We start from the raw sequence: 17,570 nt of genomic DNA on the forward strand, positions 1-17,570 counted from the left end.
TTTACTGACTAAAAAATAATGGCCAAAGTGTTTCTATTAACTGCATGCACGCCTGTTAATCTCATCCAGAGGAAAAAATTATGCAATCAGAAAAATTACAGTTATTTTATCCTTTTTTGGTGAAAGGTTATTTATTTGTGTTCAGATTATGCCAACTCTAACTAATTAAACCATGCATGATTGCAGTTTTCTTACGAAAGTACTAATGATAATATTATCATATACTTTTCTCACATGATAAGCACGGTATCTTACCTCTAGGTCAGCACCGCCAAATTCCCTTAAGAGCCTTCCCGAGCATGGGGTCTTGCCTTGAGAGCCTTCCCGAGCATGGGGATAAGGACACATCGATCGGAATCAATTTGGTGATTGAATTTGACACATGATGTTGCTCTGCACGAGCTTAGAAATATTTAATAAAGCAACCCGTCGCAACGCACGGGCACTTTTGCTATACTACTAAAAAATAAGGAAGGGTGGCTTGTTTGTTTATCATCGGACGATGTCCATCCGAGGGGCACTCGCTCGCCACATCTGCGGAAACCGGCGAGCATTTTGGGAAAGCGTAGACCTTCCTCCTCCATAGTCCCTCTTCCTACGTGCTGCAGGTAGTATCGTAGGAGTCTGTCTAGAACTTTTACCTGGACTTGCCTAATTTCAGTTTGCTTGTGTTTGAGTCGGTCCGTGTACTATGTCTAGGTCCTGTCTTGCTTGGGCGTGTATATATACATGTCCAGGCTGCTGTCTTGTAACACAGATTTCCACCGAGAGATTGAGAAGATCAAATCAGCCTCAGAGCCAGAGGGAAGTGCGAGAGCTCGATCGAACGCCATGGGGTGCTCTCACATGCGTTCTTTGGTTGGGGTCGTCGTCACCATGCTTCTGCTCCTAGCTTGTTGCGAAGGTAATTAACCGATGTACCCACCCACGACGTACGTATATATATCTGCATGCACTTCCCTTCTTCAACCTTTTGCTCACTCATCTGCTTTCGTTTCTGCTTGTATCAGCATCCTCCTCGCAGCAGCTGCAGCAGCGCCAGCACCATCCACGCAAGATGCTCGACGTCGGCGGCGCGCCTTCACCGTCGGACATCGTGATCGTGCACGGGTGCTCGGACCCGGAGGAGCTGATGCATCTGTCCCAGAGCAGAGCGGGGAGCACGGGCGGCGGCATGCCGGAGTACACCGTGGAGATCACCAACACCTGCCTCGACTGCAACGTCTGCAACGTCCACCTCTCCTGCGGCGACTTCGCAAGCACGGAGCTCGTCGACCCGGCCACCTTCCGCCGCCTCGCCGTCAACGACTGCCTCGTCAACAACGGCGGACCCATCGGACCCGGCGAGTTGATCACCTTCCATTACGCCAACTCATTCATCTATGACATGAAAGTCAAATCCGCCTCCTGCAAGTGCGCCTAAGTGTAGCTAGCTAGGCCATCGGTCGATGTTGCATGGATGCAGCTATCCATTCTTATTAGCGATATATAGTACTTACTGTTAAGTAGAGTTCAGCTGGTAGTCTACTGTATCAGGGTTTTTTCTTTCGATCTAAGGGCGTCTAATCTTAGGTTTGGAGCTACTCCGGTGTTACTATGTGTGTATTTAGTTATGGCGTAAGAGCAATCTACGGGTTTTTTTTGGTTGGACACCATGCATGTTAATTTACATGGAGGATGCCTTTAAAGTTTAAATTAATAATGGAGCACCGCCATTAGATCTATGTAAATATAAATCTATCTTAACTAAGTCTTCGCAAATATACCTACCGTCACCATGACTCAGAACTTGCCACATCCAAATATATAGTTGTAGGTTTTGTGTGTCAACGGTTAGGAGATCTAACATAAAATTCACATGTTGGCGCTGGGATCGGAGACGACCAGGTGGATCTAGAAGTTTTTCATAGCCTAAGCATACCGCAAGCTACTCCTAGCTCCAGCCCTGAAGAGCTATATGCGTCGGAGTGGAGCTCTCACCGCCGTTATAGCTGTCTTCGTTTTTTTCTTGAGCTTTGCGCTTGACCTTTGTATGTACACATTCACTTAATAGCTCTTCTGTGGAACAGTCACCACTTCTTCAGACTGCTCATAGTGGGGATAATATAGGTGGTAATATCACACATCTTAAAATATTTTGGTGACATGGCATGACAATAAAAGAAGAAAGAAAGTGAGGTGGTAACTAGCTATGTTACCATAACATCACACATCCCAAAGCAATATGAGTCTACAACATAATTAATGACACATTGCATGAAACCAATCTAAATTACTACCCCCTATGAAGATAGTAACTTAGACTAGTAACATAACATATATTACTAGACTAAGTTACTCTTCACTATGAGCAGCCTCAGGGCACCTGAAGTTTCGCTGCTTTGGCACTGGTCAAACAACCGTCCGAGAGCCTACTCCTTCAAACCAATTTGGTGTTGCTGCGAAGGAGAGAAAAATAGAGACAGAGGTAGCATGCGGTTGGTGAGGGGTATAATAACAAGATAAATGCAGTCAAATCTCTCTATTACTTTGAGACGGTGTGTTATGTCAACTTACAATTATAAATCATTTCGAAGCATGGTAAGCATGATATATTTTCTCAATGAAATATTTTTTTATTTACTATTATGCAACATTCATGTTCAACTTATTTTCTGAATAATTTCTAGCATAGAAAAAATAAAATAGAGACAATAAAAATAAGAGAGATCTTCGACACATTGAGGTAAAAAAATGAGTTGTTGGTCATATCTAACGTCTTAGGGCATCTCCAGCGTCCTGATGCATTCTGGTCACTAAAGCTGACCGCGTGCGGCCATTTGTGTCGAGTCGCGGACACGAAATTAGCCTCATAGCACTACTAGAAAAATAGCTATAGGTAGTTTGCCTACCCGTGACACATCCATCATGTGGTGGGCAATGGCTAAATAGTGATGGCGCACTGATCTGAGGTGCGCGACGCCTACGAGGCCTACCTGTGCCGCATGTGTGGAGGCGGTGCGTCACGCCTACTTGCTGGCCTAGGGGAGCTTCCCACCCACCCTTACTCGTGGCGCACCGTAGTTTAGTGCGCCATGGGTAACGGGAGTACCCATGGTGCACTAAATTATGGTGCGCTACGGGTAATAGTGGGCCCAATCCTGAAATTTGAAACCAGGGTTAGCCGTGGCGCACCAGTACTAAATGCGACACAGGTAACCATGGTACCCATGGCGCATTTTGTAATTTGGGATTAGATTTTAGCCACATGCACTAGTAGAAAACTGCATTTCTATGGCGCATATTCAATGCGCGATAGAAGTCACACCATTAAATTTTATTTATGTGGCGCATATCTACATGCGCTACATAATTCTCACATTTCTGTGGTGCATCCACATGAAATGCGCCATAGAATTCTCAAAAAAATCAAAAACTCAGAAAATAAAAAAAAAAAAAATCTGGAAAATGAAAAATTAAATAATCTGGAAAGAAACAAAATTTTGAAATTTTTGAACATCTAGTAACATGGGAACATATCTCAAATGATATTGAAATGATGACTTCCCACTAGGTCACCCATCCTCAAATTGCTCTAACCCAAACACATTTAACTTCTGAGTTCTATTAGTATTATATAAACTCTCTTAAACAGAAAATTTCAAAAAAAAAATCCAAAAAATGAAAATTACAAAAATATTTTTTTAAATGAAATAGTTTCAAAAATCCAAAAATCATTTAAATTTCAAGCAATTCTAAATTTTTAAAAATTAAAAAACTAATTTTTTCAAAACTATCAAAAAATCCTTATAGTTCAAAAATTAGAAAAGAATCTAAAATATTCAAAAATGTAATTTAAAAAAACAAAAGATTTTTGAAAATTTGAAAATATTCAAAAAACTAAATTTATAGAAATTTAAAAAAAATTGAAAAAATAAAACATCCTAGAAGTTGAAAAATTGGAAAAGATTCTAAAAATTCTAAAATTGGAAAAAAAATCTAGAATTGAAAAATCCTAAACAAATGTGGCGCATATAACAATATGCGCCACATAAATGTGTATTTTTATGACGCATATATCAATGTGCGCCACAGAAAGCCTCAATTCTATGACACATATTTCTTTATGCGCCATAGAATTCCAACAATTTTGTGGAGCATTTTTTTTATGCGTCACAAAAATATATTTGTGGAGCACATGTTTTTAAATGCGTCAAGAATCCATTTCTATCTATAAGTGTATTCCTAGTAGGGATGATGTCCTCTACCACCTCTCATTTGTCCCGTACTGTCCCCTCTCCTACCATAAGTAGATATGCTCGTCTTCCTCCTCCTACCTTATTTCCTATATTGTTTCACACATTTTACCTTGTTTTACCTAATTTGGTTGAGTGATATATAAGGGAAAGCTCTCTGAACTGATATATATTTAAAATTTGACTTACTTTTTTTCCTTCACACTAGCTAGCTCTCGCTCGGTCTCTCTTATTGGTTACTTATCTTATAGGTGAGTTTGTATGTGAAGTGGTTACGTGTTACGCCGATGTGTGTGTATGCATGGTTTGTATGTATGTGAGGTTGCGCCGGCGTGTATAGTCTATACCGTGTAGGGGACCATGGTCCGCACGATGAGCATGTCCATCGTGGCTACACTTCTGGAAGCCGCGACGGCTGACTTGCTCATGTGTGGTTTCATGAATGGCTACACTCAGTGGATAAGTGATGAACATGAAGGACATGCCGTACAGGACGATCATGAAGAAGATGCCAGACATGATGAAGAAGATCAAGATGTTGGTGCAGATCAAACATCGCCAAGTTTGTTGCGGAACCCTCATGTTCAGGTGCTGCTTCTCAAGCTGACGTGTAATTGATATGTGCATTTTCATCATCATTATTGATACATATATGTGTAGTTTTCATTGTTATTTGTCATCATACACCTTTATTTATGCATTTTTAGTCGATTTCCGGGACTTTTCCTATAAAGTTCCCTTCATTGGTATTTAATTCCTGGTGGCAGAAAACCTCCTTTTTCGTATTTTATTTATTTCAGGGATTTCTGGATCGCTAAAAGTAGAGGCAAAAGTATCTGATCAGTTTTTCACTTGGAGAAGGACTGTGAGCGAAAGAAGCACGCGACGGGAGCCACGTGGACTGAACGGACCCAGGTGGCACGCCCAAGCATGTTGGCCACGCCACCCAGGCCCATTCGCTCCTCGACCATCGCATCGGGTCCCCCTTTATACCAGAGCCTCCGTTTCGCCCAAAAACCTAAGCCATATTTTTCCCGAGATTTATTGAGGCGGCGGCGGAGGTGAAAGTCCTCTCCTACTCCGGGTGAGGGCAGATCCTGCTGCACCGGTACCTCCGGTGAAGGGGAAATCGACGCCATCGACGTCCCCACTCCTCCTTGGCTTGTGAGGAGGCATCTCCATCAACATCTCCATCATCACCACCATCTCCATCTACGAGATCCACATCATCACCCTCATAATTTGTGTTGAATTAAACCCCGTATATCGATTTGAGGCTAGTTGCATGTTTGAGATTGGTACTTTCTATTTATTTGGTGGAGCTATCATATATTCAGATCGTGTTGTAATCATTATGCCTCTGGTCTATACCATGTTTAACACTTGTGAGTAGTTCCCCATGTTCCTGAGGGCATAGGATGATCTGGCTATGATTCTATATGCTGTGGAATGAGTATTTGGTCAAGTTTTCTATCTTTGATGTTGTTTTATGATGGTTTTATTTGAACGTCGACTGCATATTATTTCACCTATATGGGGTCATAGGGCTTCACTTTAATGTAATGCATTAGTGTTGGAAGGGACGGACTGACAGAAACCGTTTTCTAATACTATGGGTTGCATTAGAGGGGTTTATGTCAGGGACCAATGATCTTATTGCTATGGTGGGACATTTATGTCTTAATGATTTCTATACTTGCACATGAAAATAGCTCTAGGACCCATCATAAGGGGTGTGTTTGCACATATCTATGGATGCACCTAATTTAGGTTATGCCCCTAATTCAATAAAGCTTGCCAAAATATTTATCGTGTTGTATAGAACTCAAATGCTAGTAAATCCATGTCGGCCTCGGGAACTTTAGTCTCATATAAGCACACACACATACTTGAGCTTGTCCTCTTGCTGCATAGAGGATTGGGATTTTCTCTCATTGAGAACATTTACTTATTTGCTATTTACTTTCTGCACTTTATTTTTATTGCAACCTGTACACCCAAAAACGGCAAAACCGCTACTTTATTATTACTGCTTTCTTGTTGATTCTGCTAACCAATACCTTCAGCTCCTCGTGGGTTCGACAACCTTTCTTATTGAAAATTACTACAATTGATCTCCTGCACTTGGGAGCCATCAAGACACTTTTCTGGCGCCATTGCCGGGGAGCGTAGCGCTATTGGTAAGTGAATGGTAAGGAAGATTCTACTGTTTTTATTGTTTCCTAGCTTGTTTTTATTGTTTGCTAGCTGTCTCATCATGGGTATGTCTAGCCGTGATGACATTGGCTTGATTTTATATAATTATTCTTATGTTCGATCTATTAAAGAAAATGAAGAGAAACCACCTGAATCTAAGGTGGTGTTTCAAATTCCTATTGCTATTGCCAATAAAGGTATGGAACTAACCTTCACAAAAGATAAAAGTCAAACTGCTATGGGACATCTACATGCTATTGAAGATCTATGCTATTTATTTAAATTGGCTGATGTTCCTCATGATCAAGTGAAGATGAAGTTATTATATCTATCTCTTTCTGGTAATGCTTGCATATGGTTTAGATCTCTGGATATTTAATGACGTCTTGACTAGGAATTATTAAGGAAGGCCTTCTATACCAATTTCTATACTCCTAAAGAAGCTTATGATGATCGTTGTCATATTTATAATTTTTGGTCTCATCTTGCATAAAGTATTGCTCAAGCTTGGGGGAGGCTTAATGAACTCATCCGTAAGAATCCTTGTCATGGTGTCCCTGATAGTCTTATATTGATAAACTTCTATGTGAGGCTGCCCCAACATTATAGGGATTTTTTGGACAATTCATGTGAAGGGAGTTTACTAATAGAACTCAACAAGAAGCAAGGAATTTATTAGATACTATTGCTAATAATTCAACTGCATGGGATCTTGATAAAGGTAATAAGCGTCGTTTTGAATTTGAATATGCATGTGTAGAGAATAAGTTTGGTATTGATCCTCATATTTTAGTAGAAGTTTTTAAATCTTTTGATAACCATTTGAATGTTCCTAAGAATGGATCTAATTTTTTTACTAAACCTCTTAAGGCTTCACCATATGTTCCTAATGTTGAGAAACAGGGTCAGCAAGCTTCCTCAGTTATTATAGAAGAATATGTGGAATCACCTCCATATCCGAACAGGGTGACGGTAAATTTGCTCATCAATGTTGCAAATAAGAGTGCTAGAAGATGTCATGAACCTTATGAACAAATTACTATGAAGCCTCAAATTTTGGCCATTAAAGAATTAAATGACGAGACTATGGTGACCCTGCATACCACTGCGTGTTGTAGTATGCCAGTCATTGACATAACATGTGCGAAGTACCAATCCGCAAATATTACATCCCTCAGAGTAGTACAATAGAAACATAGCTGGTCTTTATTTTACTCACTTAATATTACAAGCCATATATGTACATCACATTGGAGCTCCTCCTGGGTCCATAGAGGATAACTCAAAGGTTCTAGGTGAACCCTACTTAACTTATACAATATAGTTTGTAGAAGGCTAAGTACCATTACTACTTGTGTTGCTTAAGCGGTGTCTTCTTCTGGAACCTCCCCGGTTCCGTAGATGATCAGATAATCTACCGCCTCTACTCCTCCAGAGAGGTCTATTTCTTCATAGCAGATCCCATCTGCTCCTTCTGGTCCTTCATTTGCCTCCTCCAGGTGGTTCAGACAATCTAAGCATGGGATTATAAGAGGTATGAGTACGAGCGTACTCAACAAGTTCATTATAGGAAAGAGGTGTTTTATGCACTAACTACGACACTAGACCAGAAAGTCATATGCCAATGCAGGTTTTTGTAAGCATTTCTTCAAAAGGTTGCTTTTATTCCGAAGAGCTATGCCTGTCAGCCTTCAAAGGGTGTCTAGAAGTTCATAGAGTTCCTTTCCGGCCGCGTTTGCAGTTCCAAAACCTAGAACAGGGAGTGACAGGTCACGATTCATTACACTCTGCAGAGGTGTGTTGCTTTACCCATAAGAGCTCTTAACCTTGGTGCCAACCGGGCAGCTTTCCCGTCCACACTTCCTTGGTGTGAGGCCCGGTATAAGGTCCTAGCCAATCATTGCATTTCTCCGCGACCCTGCACACCCACCCTTCATTGCAGTTCCGACCTTGGGTCCTCGCCGGTCAGCATATTCATTGGATATCATCCGACCTCGACTAATATCCCCACCGGTGAGCATACCCCATTGGGTATCATCCGACCTTGATACCTTCGCCAGCCTTCTGCAACCTATCATAGACCACATTACCGTGGGGAATTAGAATGGGATCCCCACCCACCGGTTGTTATCGCAAGACACAACTGCTACGGTAAGCACATCCGTATTTGTACGAGAGGGAGAAATACAAATGACTACTCCGTCCCACTCCAGATCTTATGGTTAACACGGGTCTTACGGCACAAGAATCAATAGACGACATTTATTATTAATCCTAGATGGATATAGACCCATTGCAATGAAACCACCACCAAACGTACTCGTACCATGGTTTCATCGCCCACCACATAGTCATATTCATAGTTATGAAAATAGCATTTTTGCTTTTCATGCAAGAGTGATAAGTATAGTACTTTGCAAGTAATTTGGTAAATATACTCAAATTGACATGAGCAAGCGATGAACTTTCCTCTGCAAGGTAGTGCAGTTGGATTGTTTAGACTGGCCCTGGTGCTCTATTTCTGGAAGATAGCATCATTTTCCGATAAGGGCAATTGTTAAAGATTCAAATATGCATGCTTTCGATTTTTAGGGCTGTTACCCCTTTCCGATGCTTAATTATTTAATGTTAGAGGGGCGAATAAGCACAATTTATAAATACTCCTTAAGAGTTATTAAAATATTCCTTTGTGATTTTATTAAGGAGTTTTATTCAAAGAAATATTTATTTTATTTGATTCCAATTTTCTTATTATAATTATGAGTTGTTATTCTTCTTTTAATTATTAAAAAGCTAAGAACTTCTTTATTCAATTTTATTGGTAATATTTCATCATAGTCATTTTTAATATTTGTTCAATTTATGATGAAAGTATTTATTTTGAATAGCTCTCAAAATTTTAAGTGGTCTACATATTTTTATTTCTTTTTTTAGATTTATACTAGGGTTTTTAGATCTATTTTCAAATTTAGAATAAATCCCATGGTCAAATGACCATTTTGCCCCTCCCTGGGCCCACTGGTCAGACCGACCGAGTGGTTTGGTTGGACCAGCCCGTTGGGCTCGGCCCAACCGGCTCACTCGCTCGCGTCCTCATCTCCTCGACCTAACCTTAATTCCCCTCCTTCCTCGCGACTCTGCGTCGCTAGCGCCATCGCCGGCATCTCCCGGCCGTCTCCGGCGGTTCCTGGCGGCGTGGTTGGTTGCAATCGCTCTGCCTAGTGATGGTGCTTCTTCCTATCCACTTCGATCTGGAAGATTTGGTCGCCTCCGCTCGTCATCGACCCCCTACTGCAACTATGGTTGCGGTACACGCGGCGATTTTCATCGCGCTGGTGTTCCTAGGCGCAATGGTGGTGCTCAGGGCTCACTGGTGGTGCGCCGGAGCTGTGGTGCTCGGCGCAGACACGGCTTGGTCACGGCCTGGCGCCACCATGACCAGGCTTGTGCCGCCGTGCCGCCATGGACACGCCTACAGCGCTCTGCTCCATGTACACGCCTCCTGCTACCTCTCTCTCTTCTCCTCTTCTTCTCCAAGCTTTAGTGTTACTGTGCAAGCCTCCCTCTTTGAGATGCTGGCCATGCCATGCTGCTGCCATTGTTGTGCTTGCTCCTGCTGCTACTGCTCTAATGCATGATCTGTTGTTGCTGCTAGCTGCTACTACTGCTCTACTTGCTATGCTATTGGTTATGTTGTTGCTACTGTTAGTGGAGCAAGCTCTCCTTGCTGCTGTTGATCTACCCTATCTGTATTGTCCCTATGATTGCCTCCTGTGGCTATTACTGTGGGCATTCCTTGCACTTGCAAGTGCCAATCATGCATGTGTGGCATTTGTTGTGAGGCTCTGGCTAATACTAGGGCTTGCTTGGTTATCCAGTTGCACAGATTCATCCATTCTTGATGATGTGCTTCTGGATACAATTATAAAATTGTTTACACAATTTCTGTTGATGCAATTGTTATTTATCTGTAGCAATCCAGTAACTCCAATGAGTTACTGATGCTCTACCTTGCTCCTGCAAGCTTTGGTGATCATATGATCACCATTTCCTTGATAGCTGCTCACTGTGATATCTCTCTGTGATTGCTGGTGGATATCTGTGCTATTGTATAGCATTTCACCATGTACTGGTAGATGCTTGTGCCTGATAAAGCATGTTTATGTGCTTGCAGTGATCCATTTGATGCTTAGCAAGTGTCTCTATTACTTGTCAGTTGATTACTTCATTTATCTATGCAGTTTATCATGTATCAGTGGATAAATGAGATGAACTGCTGTGAAGTGACGACTCTTGTGCTATATTTGCCTGAGCTAGAGGGATGCCAACTACTGTTCCATTTTGAACCCATCTGGGTAATGATAAGTGTGTAAGGCTTGATGGTTGGATGGTTTTGTGTGGTTGAGTTGGCCTTAGCAGTATTTAGCTATTGTTTTGGTATCTCCCACCTCTGTTGGTTTGTTGTTAATGGATAAATGCTCGCCAGGTGATCAAGCTTGATTGCTAGTAACTTTTGATGTTGAAAATATTTGCAGATACATATATTTCTGCTTTATTCTGATGGTTTCAAAGGGCTAGTGTAGTCTGGTAGGTTCGGGTTAAGTATCTGGGATGGTTTTCTTCCTATTTCCATTTGAAAGATACTACCACTGGTCTGGTTGGCATAACCATGGTCATATGCTTGATTCATTTCTGGTATTTGCCATTTCCACCAGATTTCACTTGGTCTACGACCAAATGATGATCAAACAGGGTTTATCCACCCTTGTGTGCTTGTGTGTAGCATGGATGTGCAATAGTATGAACAAAACCATATGGTTTGTTCATGTTTCAATGGTATACCTCACTCTAGCTCCTAGGTTTTGCTGATGTAGAGGATTGCTTCTATTTGGTTGACTGGTGCTTACCCTGCTCCTCCTAGCTGGCTTGTGCTGGTGCTACTCCATCTACTTGTTCAACAATCACTTCTTCTTTGTGGAAAAAGAACTGGAACTTTGTTGTTCTTGTGTTTTTGATGTTCTTGGGTGTTCTTGGTGTTCTTGCTAGCTCTGGCTGGCTTGGTCGATGAATGGCTACGGTTTTGTGATGAAAAGGTTTTATATCAACCTTTTCTGGCTTCCTTGGTCGACAGCAAGGCCTGGTGCATTTTGGTGACTCCCCTGGCTTGTGTGTGCTGGTGGGCATGCACACAGCCTTGTGAGTTGCATGTGTGGTTCCATGTTGGAACTTGGGAATTTAGTGGATCAGCTCGGGTTGTCTGATCTTATTCTTCATAATTCCATTCTTTTCTAACCTTCCAAGTGGCATTGCCACATGGCAATCATGTGTATTTCTATTTCTATGTTGTTTATGCAGAGATCAAAGAATTATCAAGAGGTTCTCCTTCTACTGGATGATCAAGAAGATCAAGAATGTAGATAGGTTTAGCTTAGCTTAGTTCTTCAATTTGTTGTAATTTTCCTTTTCTTTTCTTTTATCATTTTCTGAAATGATTATGTAATAATTATTATATTTGGATATTGTAAAGACACAATGTATCTTGTGTGATGATCAATAAAGCTCAATGTTTCTCTAATGAGCTTATTGTAATATATCTCTATTTTATTGTTTGTATTATCCAAATACAATATTATTTATTGAATTAATACTTGTATTTTTATTTTATGTATTGTTTAAGTTTGAAAATCAATTCAAACTCATTTCAAATGCAATCACTCAACTATAAGTGTTGAATTCAAATGTCTCCCCCTTTTCAAAACCCTAATTCAAAAGAGATCATGCCCAAGTTTGTCGCACTCTTGAAACCCTAATTCTGGCTGGTGTCGAGAGAGAAACTTGTTCCCTCTTAGGTTTTATGCAATTAAGCGCGAAATTTCCCCTAGTTTCGCGATGCAATGAACATACCTTTTCTAATTCTACCCCGCAAACGTCTGAAATCCTAGGATATTACAGAGACTCCTTGTGATGTCTATTTTTGCGAAGATTCCACTAAGGTAATTCAAGGTAAGACTACTAGAGTTGGTAAACCTATTATATCTTGTGCTATTGGAACTTCATGTTATCATTGTTTTTGTGATATTGGAGCAAGTATAAGTGTGATACCATATTCTCTATATCTCGAAATCAAGCCCGATATTGATCTCATACACATGGAGGAAACAATTATAACTATTCAACTTGCAAATAAAGATGTTAACTGTCCTCTTGGTATGGTAAGATATGTTGAAGTATTAGTAGGAAATATTAAGTATCCCGCTGATTTTATTGTGCCTGGTTTCTCCAAAGATGCATTTTGTCCTATTATATTTGGCAGACCTTTCTTACATAATGTTGGTTCTGAAATTAATTTTCCAAAAGAGAGAGTGTTTATTAAATGTGTTGGAGAAAGGTTAGAATTTATTTTTTTCCAAGTTTACTGATAAGCATTTAACAAAAAAAAGTTTCAGAAAGATATTGTGGAAACTCTTGCTTCTGTTGCAGTTGCTTCATCGGACACGGTGGAACGATATGTACTTAATCAAGAGGAACCATATAGTAATGAAGAAAGAGAAGCATTGGAACAAATTTTATCTCAACAACCACCACAATTACAATTGCATATTCCACCTGATAATCTTGGAGTGTTACCACCAACCAAAGAAGATCCTAGTTTTGAACTAAAAACTTTGCATGATGATATAAAATATGCATACCTTGATGAGAAAAATATATATCCTGTTATTATTAGTGCTAATCTTTCAGGAGAAGAAGAAAAAATTACTTGAAGTATTGCATGCTCATAGGTCGGCTATTGGTTATTCTCTTGATGATCTTAAAGGTATAAGCCCAGCTTTATGCATGCATAAGATTAGTTTGGAAGAATATGCAAAGCCCGTTATTGATTATCAACGTTGTCTTCATCCAAAAATGTAGGAAGTGGGAAGAAAGGAGGTAATTAAACTTATCGAGGTTGGTATTATTTATCCTATAGCTGATATTAAATGGGTGAATCATGTTTATTGTGTACCTAAGAAAGGTGAAATCACTGTGGTTCCAAATGATGAAAATGAACTTGTTTCTCATTGTACTGTTACTGATTATAGAATATGCATTGATTTCAGAAAATTAAATAAAGCTACTCATAAGGATCATTATCCTTTGCCTTTTATTGATCAAATGTTAGAAATATTATCTAAGCGTTCACACTTTTGGTATCTTGATGGTTATTCTGGTTTTTCTCAAATACATGTGCACAAAGATGATCAAGAAAAGACTACTTTTACTTGTCCATTTGGTACTTTTGCGTATAGAAGAACGCCATTTGGTTTATGTAATGCTCCTGCTACTTTTCAAAGATGCATGAATGATATATTTGATGATTATATTGAGAAGATTATGGAAGTATTTATGGATGGTTTTTCTATCTATGGTACCTCTTTCGATAATTGCCTATATATTCAATCTTAACAAAGTTCTGCAGCGGTGTGAGGACCAACACCTAGTCCTTAATTGGGAAAGTGCCATTTTATGGGTACGGAAGGTGTAGTCCTTGGTCATCGAGTATTAGGAAGAGGCATCAAAGTGGATCGCGCGAAGGTAGAAGTCATGAGAAGCTACCATATTTGCGGGATATTAAAGGTATGATAAGTTTCCTTGAGAATGATGGGTTTTATCAAAGATTCATTAAGGACTTTTCTAAAATATCAAAGCCTCTTACTAATCTTTTGCAAAAGGATGTTCCATTTTCTTTTAATGATGATTGTGTGGAGTTTTCAATGTTTTAAAGAATGCTTTAATTAGTGCTCCTATAATTCAGCCACCTGATTGTAATTTACGTTTTGAGATTACGTGTGATGCAAGTGACTATGCGGTAGGTGATGTGTTGGGACAAAGAGTTGGTAAGAAACTTAATGTTATATATTATGCTAGACTCTAAAGTTATTGTACACTCTGGTAATTATGCTATTAAATATCTTATGAATAAGAAAGATGCTAAGCCTAGACTTATTAGATGGGTTTTATTATGCAAGAATTTGATTTACATATTGTTGGTAGAAATGGTGAGGATAATCCTGTAGTTGATCATTTGTCGAGAATGGAGAACATTCAGGATGATCGAACCCCTATTAATGATAGCTTTGCTAATGAACAACTTGCAAATATTAATGTGTCTAGTGCAAGAATAGCTTCCCCATGGTTCGCAGATTATGCTAATTTTATTGTTGGGAAAGTTATGCCACCTCATTTTACCTATCAATAGAGAAATAAATTCTATGATCTTAGAAATTACTTTTGGGATGATCCTTTTCTTTATAAGAAGGGTGTTGATGTAGCACCCTACCTTTAAATAAAGGTAAGATACATGTGTATCGTGCTATTCCCGGGATCACTGATAGCACACACATTACAAAATATAGTAATCATTGCAATAACATCAAATTACTACATCGTTGATCCCGTGAGTAAAGTAAAACCTTACAAATTGCATAGTCACATGGACTAGCTCAAGAAATATGTTTAGAACAAACACAGTGGAAAGTAAATAATTAATGCGACTTCATCATCTTCATGTGCCACAGGCAGTCATGTTGGAATGTAGACTCAAGATCCTACCTAGTATTCTTCTTCAGATGAACTTGCACGTTTGAATATGCAACCCCACGAATGGAGGTCAGTACAATGATGTACTGGCAAATGACAATTATTTGGTGGAAATTGTGAAAAGACTAACTACATGATATTTTGCATGTGGAGTCTTGGTCTAATTTGCAAAAAAGCCAAATTTATCCAATATTTTATTTAAAAAACATTTAATAAAACTTGTAAAATTTCATAGACAATATCATGGTTGCATCTCCAATGTACCTCTATACAGTTGCTACTCAAGTTTTAACACATTTAGAAAAGGTGATGAGATTCTTCCGTACATTCCCTATTCAGGAGCTCAAATTGTCCATAACCGGGGACACGGCTAAGATCTTAAGTTTAACTCTTGAGAGGTTGTGCACTTTGACCTTACGACCCATTCTACCCAAGAGAAGAATGAGACCAGATCTTTCAGAAGGACAAATTCAACCATACTATCTAGACCTGTTCCCACTTGGCCGTCGCCACAACCGAATGTCTAGCAAATAAGTTGAACCTCACAAGTTAATTAATCCTGGCAGAACCCATAATACCATAAGGATGCACTGGAAGCTATCTAAAACATGGACGACTTGGTAATCCCTTTAATCCTGGGTGGCCTACCGAAAGTGAAAGTATGAAACTCACAGGCTTAAAACCCTTTACAGGTAGTAAACCCCCACACGATCCCATGGTTAAAACCAGGTGTGTAGTCTAGAGCAACCACTATACAAGTGTACACTCTCAGGTGAAAACCCCTCACCTGTCCACTAGTTTAACTCATAGGAACGTGGTCCTGAGTAGCCGCCCACCATTCAACCATTCCACCCAAGTGTTTCATTAAGGTTGTTAATTTTAATCCTTCCAACTATCACAACCAAACAATGAAACATCATTGGCATTTTGATGTTGCTAGGCAAACTAAGGTGTCCTAGCAATGGGTTCAAGACTAGTGATGGCGCGTGAAACACACGTCTGTTGGGAACCCCAAGAGGAAGGTGTGATGCGTACATCAGCAAGTTTTCCCTCAGTAAGAAACCAAGGTTATCGAACCAGTAGGAGATGAAGGCCACATGAAGGTTGTTGGTGAAGGAGTGTAGTGTGGCGCAACACCAGGGATTCCGGCGCCAACGTGGAACCTGCATAACACAATCAAAATACTTTGCCCCAACTTAACAGTGAGGTTGTCAATCTCACCGGCTTGCTGTAAACAAAGGATTAAACGTATGGTGTGGAGAATGATGTTTGCTTGCGAAGAACAACAGAGAACAGAGTTTGCAGTAGATTGTATTTCAGATGTAAAATAGTGGACCGGGGTCCACAGTTCACTAGTGGTGTCTCTCCAATAAGAAATAGCATATTGGGTGAACAAATTACAGTTGGGCAATTGACAAATAGATATGCACATACATATATCATGATGATTACTATGAGATTTAATCAGGACATTACGACAAAGTACATAGACCGCTATCCAGCATGCATCTATGCCTAAAAAGTCCACCTTCAGGTTAGCATCCGCACCCCTTCCAGTATTAAGTTGCAAACAACAGACAATTGCATTAAGTATGGTGCATAATGTAATCAACACAAATATCCTTAGACAAAGCATTGATGTTTTATCCCTAGTGGCAACAGCACATCCACAACCTTAGAACTTTTTGTCACTGTCGCAGATTCAATGGAGGCATGAACCCACTATCGAGCATAAATACTCCCTCTTGGAGTCACAAGTATCAACTTGGCCAGAGCCTCTACTAGCAACGGAGAGCATGCAAGAACATAAACAACACATATATGATAGATTGATAATCAACTTGACATAGTATTCAATATTCATCGGATCCCAACAAACACAACATGTAGCATTACAAATAGACGATCTTGATCATGATAGGCAGCTCACAAGATCTAAGATGATAGCACAAGAGGAGAAGACAACCATCTAGCTACTGCTATGGACCCATAGTCCAAGGATGAACTACTCACACATCAATCCGGAGGCGATCATGGTGATGTAGAGTCCTCCGGGTGATGATTCCCCTCTCTGGCAGGGTGCCGGAGACGATCTCCTGAATCCCCCGAGATGGGATTGGCGGCGGCGGCGTCTCTGGAACTTTTTCCGTATCGTGGCTCTCGGTAATAGGGTTTTCGCGACGGAGAGTATAAGTAGGCGGAAGGGAAGAGTCGGAGGAGGCACGGGGGCCCCACACCATAGGGCGGCGCGGGCCCCCCCTTGGCCGCGCGGCCCTGTGGTGTCGGCACCCCGTGGCCCCACTTTGTATCCTCTTCGGTCTTCTGGAAGCTCCGTGGAAAAATAAGACCCTGGGCGTTCGTTTCGTCCAATTCCGAGAATATTTCCTGTGTAGGATTTCTGAAACCAAAAACAGCACAAAACAGGAACTGGCGCTTCGGCATCTCGTTAATAGGTTAGTGCCGGAAAATGCGTATAAATGATGTAAAGTGTATATAAAACATGTGAGTATTGTCATAAAACTAGCATGGAGCATAAGAAATTATAGATACGTTTGAGAC

At 40.3% G+C, this 17,570-nt stretch overlaps 1 protein-coding gene across 1 annotated transcript; it reads left to right on the top strand.

Annotated features, from left to right (window-relative positions):
- Positions 1 to 831: 831 nt before the first annotated feature.
- LOC127347254 (TPD1 protein homolog 1-like) lies at positions 832 to 1,478 on the top strand. Its single transcript, XM_071829195.1, has 2 exons — positions 832 to 904; positions 1,011 to 1,478. The coding sequence occupies exons 1-2, from the start codon at positions 832 to 834 to the stop codon at positions 1,421 to 1,423; spliced, it is 486 nt and encodes a 161-aa protein (XP_071685296.1). The 3' UTR covers positions 1,424 to 1,478.
- The last annotated feature ends 16,092 nt before the right edge of the window (positions 1,479 to 17,570 follow it).

Source organism: Lolium perenne, chromosome 4 (assembly GCF_019359855.2).
Source record: "Lolium perenne isolate Kyuss_39 chromosome 4, Kyuss_2.0, whole genome shotgun sequence".
Taxonomy (NCBI): Eukaryota; Viridiplantae; Streptophyta; class Magnoliopsida; order Poales; family Poaceae; genus Lolium; species Lolium perenne.

Bases quoted from the DNA above. Each gene is read 5' to 3' on its own strand.
- LOC127347254 (XM_071829195.1), top strand. From the start codon at position 832: ATGGGGTGCTCTCACATGCGTTCTTTGGTTGGGGTCGTCGTCACCATG. The intron at 905-1,010 runs GTAATTAACCGA...TGCTTGTATCAG, and splicing joins GCTCCTAGCTTGTTGCGAAG to CATCCTCCTCGCAGCAGCTG.